This window comes from Cebus imitator, unplaced genomic scaffold, assembly GCF_001604975.1.
Source record: "Cebus imitator isolate Cc_AM_T3 unplaced genomic scaffold, Cebus_imitator-1.0 Scaffold128, whole genome shotgun sequence".
NCBI lineage: Eukaryota > Metazoa > Chordata > Mammalia > Primates > Cebidae > Cebus > Cebus imitator.
The window spans coordinates 1,652,060-1,659,283 of NW_016107443.1; the positions used below are offsets into that span (position 1 = coordinate 1,652,060).

At 40.7% G+C, this 7,224-nt stretch overlaps 1 protein-coding gene across 6 annotated transcripts in view; it reads right to left on the bottom strand.

Annotated features, from left to right (window-relative positions):
* The window catches only part of ADGRG2 (adhesion G protein-coupled receptor G2), a 98,477-nt gene that overhangs the window by 4,492 nt on the left and 86,761 nt on the right, over positions 1-7,224 (bottom strand). For all 6 annotated transcript variants that reach the window (XM_017540634.1, XM_017540635.1, XM_037742801.1 and 3 more), the window contains 4 exons: positions 6,371-6,470; positions 5,192-5,475; positions 2,314-2,415; positions 1,173-1,325 (listed from right to left, as the gene is read on the bottom strand). In XM_017540634.1, the coding sequence (XP_017396123.1) occupies positions 1,173-1,325; positions 2,314-2,415; positions 5,192-5,475; positions 6,371-6,470 (639 nt within the window). The remainder of the gene's footprint in view (positions 1-1,172; positions 1,326-2,313; positions 2,416-5,191; positions 5,476-6,370; positions 6,471-7,224) is intronic.

Consider the following 7,224-nt stretch of genomic DNA (forward strand, 5'->3'; position numbering starts at 1 on the left):
ACAAACCAGCAGGACCTCCCATCTTTGGGGAAATTGGAACTGTCTGGTAGATGTATGAACCTTCTCACGAATTTATTTGAATTAGTCATGAAAAGAACTAACATCCTAAAACAATGAATACAGGCAAATTCTCCATGTAAGGAGAAACTCTACCGGCAGAACTTATATTTTTATAAGAATGCAAAAGATATATTAAGAAGCCAGAGAAGGTAAAAATAGATAAGGTAAGCTTTTATGAGTAATGAACAGCCTGGTCTTATGAAAGAAAGAAAATGTAACAGAAGTTTTAGCTAGAAACGTCAGAATTAATGAGTAAAGGAGGCACGGCAGCAATATCTGTTCAGATATTGGTCACATATATGGTCACCAATACTGGTCATGAGTCATCTTCCAGTATTTGACTTATTCATGGGAATTTAGGTACTGTCACAAGACAGCCACATTGTGGGAACTAATTAACAAACCTGAAAAGCAAAAAATAGGAAGGTTTAAAAGTGTTGGCCAGGTGCAGTGGCTCACACCTGTAATCCCAGCACTTTGGGAGGCTGAAGTGGACAGATCACTTGAGGTCAGGAGTTTGAGACTAGCCTGGCCAACATGGTGAAATCCCATATCCACTAAAAATACAAAAATTAGCTGGGCATGGTGGCGGTTGCCTGTAATTCCAGCTACTTAGGAGGCTGAGGCAGAATTGCTAGAACCCAGGAGGCGGAGGTTAGAGTGAGCTGAGATAACACCACTGCCCTCCAGCCTGGGCGAAAAGAGTGAGACTGTCTAAAAAAAAGTGTTGAACATGTATATTATGACAGATGTAATAAAAACTGCATAGTCTTATCAGCTATTTTAGATACTATTCTCACAGAAATAGCACAGTACTGAAGTCTTTGGACAATAGTTAAGTGAGGATTTAAAATGTTGAAATTTTTATGTCTTCGTCAATCCCATTATGAAAAACCAAATCTTAAAAAAAGATAGTTGTTCCAATGTTTGCTCTATAATAAATAAATTTGGATTAATAAACTTTCTCTTTTATAAGGGAACCACATTTTGATCCACTAGTCATATATGTATTAATAGTTACTCATTTTGCTTAGCCAAAATGCCATTAAAGGATAAAACCACTTTCAAAAATAAACACTAGCTTGAAAAATACTATATTGAGATATACATACCATTCCCACTTGCGTGCACTGAGCAATCATTATTCACTAGCAGTGTGGTGGAGTTAGTGGAGTTACTGTTTGACTGTAAGGAATTTGAAGAGCTGGACACTCCTTGGTTTACAGTCTGCTTCTTTAAACCATTAGTAGCAGTTTTACTCCAGTCTACAGCAGAATAAGCATTACAGAAAAACAGGGCAGTATGTTGAAGCTCAAACGCAAGAGACAGATCACAGTGTAATAAGTCCTAAGCACCTGAGTCCTCACTTCAGGATCTTACGGAGAAGTCACTTTCCACCAGTTGGCGTGATAACATGTATTTTCATTTGGATTATTTACATTTATCCTTCAAATGACTATGTGGTTAAAAGTAACCTATATTCTCCTAGAACTAAAGGCCAAGCTAATTTGATTATGTCTACAAATATCCATAGAATTAGGTAGTAATTCAGAGCCTCACACTGTCCTAACAAGAACACAAATAGTCTGTGTTGTAATGACTCATTGTTCTTCAATCCCTGAAAATGACTGAACTACATGCACTGCCATTTTCTGAATACAGACTGCCGTGTCCCCTAGATACTGCAAAGGTGGGTATTCATGCAAAAGGAATACAGCTTTTCAAACAGCACTTTATTTTTCTCATTTTCTTTAAAAAAATGAGCTATGTGCTTTACTACCCAACCGGGCATAAGTGAAAATAACTTCAAAATAACCAAATGTATGTTACAACCAAATGTATGCTAAAGCTTATATCCCAAGTCTGGCTTACTAACAAATAAAGCAGCTGACAAGCAGGACCTGTGGAGAAAGGACTGAGTTGAGATTTTTTTAATTACCAAGGTAAATACTAAAAATTACTTTTGGAAATGAAAAACATGATCAATAGAAAATTCTAAAAATTTCATTGTTGCCTCATTCAAGAGGCAGCCAACCCAATAAATTTATTACTCAAAAAATTCCCAGATATGAATAATTATTTTTTAATTCACTAGATTTTTTTTCTCCCTAATGTTTACAATATTTTCTGTTGAGCAGATTCCAGATTTGCTAGAATTCACTGCTTTCTAGATTGGATTTGCTTTAGATCTTAATTTATACAATATTTTCCTTGAGATTTCAGAGGAAGAGAAAAAGTAAGGTAAATCTTTACCAGAATTTTCAGCCAGCCGCAGCTTTCCACAACAAAGATACCGCCTCCATTGCTTCCTGACATTTTCTTTTGCCACACAATAAAAGATGAATATGAAAAATCCTAAGGAGGGAAAAACAAAAACCACAATGAATTCCAAGCTATTAGCTGAATGTCATAAGCTCACTTTGCACAAAAAATATTAATAAATTTTTTGGTAGCTGTGGGCAACGTGAAATTTTACTAATTGGATAAAAAGTCCAGAGTCCTAGGAAAGCTTGCTGTCAAAAGGCATCGGGGAATACCTTTCGAAAATCTTTGTGAGATTAAGATATTTATATGATAAAAGGAATCCTAACCTTACATTTCCACAATTAAATTCACTGTCTCCTCCCACCTCGTCCTCGGCCTTCCCTATCTTGGAATTACAAGCCATCTACTCAGGATCCCAGCTTGGACCTAGGCTCCCGCCTCTCCCTCCCTCCTAATTTAGAATCCGTTTCCAAGATCTGTCAAATGCTATTTCCTCCACACATCTTTCCCTTCCCTCTCTCCTCCTCTCCAGCCCACTGCCCTGTCCTTTGCTTGGATCTCTCTCCCCGACTCAAACCCAGTCAGTACAGGGATGCACTCACCTACCTGCCTGCCTCCTCTGACCTGCTCCAGGTGCTGGCATGGAGAGCAAGCCAAAGACCTGAATGAGCCCTGGGGCTCCACCCCTCACCCACCCGGGTGCCCAGTGAAGGCAGGCCAGGGCTCCCCACCCAGCCCCATTGCTGCCACTCCCCAAGGCTTTTGCCAATAAATATTTGCTGAATGAATGGATGAATTCTGGGTTCTCTGCTTTCTACTTAAAAATCCCCAATCTATTCACTTTAAACCTTCATTAAAAAATACCAGGGGCCAGGCATGGTGTAATCCCAGCACTTTGGGAAGCTGAGGTGGCAGGATCACTTGAACCTGGGAGACAGAGGTTGCAGGGAGCCAAGATCGTGCCACTGCACTCCAGCCTGGGTGATAGAGCGAGACTCTGTCTCAAAAAATAAACAAACAAAACAGTTTTGCTTCTAGTAGGGTACCTGGCCCACCGTCAAGATCCATGTCTGAACATTACACAGCTTCACTCATTTGCCACCCTGGGTGTCCACCCTTGGTTGCATTAGGAGACAAACAGCATATATAAGAGAGGCCAAAATCAGAACCTATATATACATTTAACCACCCCAAAAGCCCTGTGCATTAGGGTTAGTTTCCTTGTATAGATGAAGCAATACATTCATTCCTTTTATCCATTCATATTCTAATGAGATAATCTGGGGAAATGAAGAAAAAGGCAGATTCAATTTCCGCATTAAACATGTGAGGGTGGGTACCTTGCTTTCATGTCAATGATGAAAATGAGGGTGACGTGGGCATACATTTTTTTCTTTTAAAGTGTCTATTAGTATACCATGGTTGGAAAATAAAACTTCTTAAGATCCTTAAAAAGAATTTGCACATGTTTTTTTGTTTTGTATGTAATACCATGCAGCATAACACCTGGATAAACCAATTGAAGAACTGCTATAAGTAAACATTAATAACCATATATAACTAAACAAGCATCTCTGCTGGCTTCTTCCAAATTAAAATAAGAACCAACAACCAAATTTGGCATTTGAATTTAACCTCAGGCTTGGATTTCTTCGAAAACCAAGAAGATGATCTATTGCCTGATAGAACTATAGAAGGACAACATGGGAGCAAAAGCAACAGGAAAGATGCAAATGAGCCAATGAGAAGGCAACTAAACAGCTTCCCCAAAAGAGGACTGGAGTAGAAGGAAACCAAGGGACAGTGAATTATTGTTATTGTAATGTAAACCTATTAGCCTGCTGGACTTTTAATGTCATAGCACTTCCATTAAAAATTAACAGCGGACATGGCTTTCATAACACTGCTCTAAAAGAATTAGTAATTTTCTAAAGAGTACAACTATCAGGGTTCCAAGATGAATGGGCTTCATTAACCAATGGGAAAGCTGAAGCAGATGGTGACACACAGAGCCTGCTGTCTTTCCCACTGAGTGTCCCAGGGCAGTAACTTCTTGGGATTAGCCTTCAAGTAAGACTGCTGCCTCTCGGGTCTGCCTGTTGCCTTCCCATTTCTCAGTCTCCAAATCTCTGACCTAGGAGGTGAGAGTGGTGAGCCCTCACAGCCACAGTCATGGTATGTGCTATGTGAATACAACATTTTAAAAAACAACCAAGTGAAGGAAGAATAACTGACTTTTTCAAAAAGAGTTCCTGGCAGGTTCCCCTCAGTATGGTCTCTCTAAGGAGATAACGATGAATAAGGAGGAAAAAAAAAAGCACCATTTCTTGAATTTAGCGAGCACCTTTCCTCCAAAGATCTCAAAGCACTCCCTCTCAACGATACACCTGTTTTTAAATGAAAATATCTTAAGCCACTAAATAAGCTACTTTGCATATACAAGCATACCTCATTTTATGGGGTTTCACAGATAGTGCATTTTTTTTCTTTTTTTACAAATTGAAGGTTGCAGCAGCCGTGCGTCCGGCAAGTCTGTCAACGCCATTTTTCCAACACCATGTACTCACCTTGTGTCTCTGTGTCAGCATTTTTTAGCAATAAAGTATTTTTAAGTTAAGGTATGTACATTTGTTTTAGACATCATACAATTGCACACTTAATAGACTACAGTCTCGCGTTAACATTACTTTTATATGTACTGGAAAACCAAACACTTGTGTGACTCACTTTATTGTAATATTTGCTTTATTGCTGTGGTCTAGAACCAAACCCCAACATCTCCAAGACGTGCCTGTACTCTCTTAGTAACTATATTCTTATATTCAACTGGGATCATTCAGTTTGTATTTAATACTGTAAAGATTACCTTGTAAGGTATTAAAGATGGCAAAAAGATACATGAAGGTCACGTTAACTGGTCCCCAGGCAAAGAAGGCAAAGCCCCAAGTTATTCCCAGTAAAAATGTAAGACCAGCGATACTCCTGAGGTCTTGAATACTGGTTTTTCGCTGGGCTCCCAGTTGCTTCTTCTTTTTAATTCGACAGAGCTGAACCAGGACCACAATGAACATGCTGACGTTCAGCAAAAATATCACACAGAAATATCCCACCACCGAGATGTAGAACACTGCATTGCTGTTGATCCAGCAGCTGGAGTTGGTGGGGGGAAACAGGGGAAAACACATTACACTGATGACTTAGAGTTCAAAGAGACACAATGAATCTATTACATTTTGCTGAAACATTTTCTACCAGTACAAGAGAAAAAAAAATGATAAAACTGCTATTCTCTACAACCATTTATAGCTCCTAGGGAAAAGAATCTAAGCGTTTATGTGAGGACACTTGGTGAGTTAAAGTATTTTAAAAATAGACCTTTTTTTTAAACATTTAGGATATTGCCCCTGTAAATCCTAGCAACTCTGTTCCACGAGTCTTTATTAATCTAACTGGAATGTCATTTTTATCAGAGGCTAATGAAAATATTTTCAAAATAGCTCCTCCTAATTCATTTTTCTTTTCAGAATAGTTCCTCCAAATTCATCACTTGAAGAGTAACACGGCACTTCCAGCTAGCTTCTCTCATCCATGACTGTGACGGCTGCTGTGAAATATTGCTGGCTTTTATTAGGATGAGAGCAGGAGTCAATATGCTGATTAGATCCTCCATTTTCTTTCTTTCTTGAGACGGAGTCTCGCTTTGTTGCTCAGGCTGGAGTGCAGTGGCGTGATCTTGGCTCAGTGCAACCTCTGCCTCCCAGGTTCAAGCAATTCTCCTACCTCAGCTTCCCAAGTAGCTGGGATTACAGATACCCACAACCATGCCTGGCTATTTTTTTTTTTTTTTTTTTTTTTTTTTTTTGTATTTTTAGTAGAGATGGGGTTTCACCATGCTGGCCAGGCTGGTCTTGAACTCCCAATCTCAGGCAATCCACCCACCTCAGCCTCCCAAAGTGCTGGGATTACAGGTGTGAGCCACCGTGCCCGGCCTAGGTCCTCTGTTTTCTAGTTCACTTAGCATTCCGTTAGGGGGCTTTGTACTCACAAGTCATCCGGTGACCCATTGGGGAATTTCCCATAGGATCCAAGCCCATAGTTTTCTGGGGATATAGTCAGGATGATGGTCACAACCATAGCTGGTACCCCTGGAAGGTGGGAAACACTGGTCACACATAGTTCTAATAACCAAAGTGGGTGACAAACTAGAACTCACATCCTATTTACATCTTGTAGCAGAGACTGGCTAGCTGTTCACCAAGTTGGTTTCTTTTCCTCTTTGATACATGACTAGATGCTCCCAGCCTCCCAGGCAACTGGATGTGTGTGGCCACATGGCTCACTTTGGGCCCATGGAATGTGGGCACAAGTGATTTGCTCCACTTCCAGGCCTGCCCCATAGAAACCTCCTGCGAGACCCTCTACTCTCTCTTTCCCTGCAAACTTAGGGCAACCTGGAGGCAGAGTCTTCACTAGCTTGGATCCCTGAATAACTGCAAGACCAGGGACTCCTCTACCCCTGCCAACTAGACTGCAGGTGAGCAAGAAATAATCTTCTGCTGAGATTTCAAGGCTAATCTGTTACAGCTGCCAGTGTTGCCTTTAACTTTTTTCTTTTCTGAGACAGTCTTGCTCTGTCGCCCAGGCTGGAGTGCAGTGGCACAATCTCAGTTCACTGCAACCTCCGCCTCCCAGGTTCAAGCAATTCTTGTGCCTCAGTCTCCCCAGTAGCTGGGATTACAGGCGTGCACCACCACACCCGGCTAATCTTTATATTTTTAGTAGAAACAGGTTTTCACCATGTTGGCTAGGCTGGTCTTGAATTCCTGACCTCAGGTGATCTGCCCACCTCGGCCTCCCAAAGTGCTGGGATTAAAGGCATGAGCCACCACACCAAGCCTT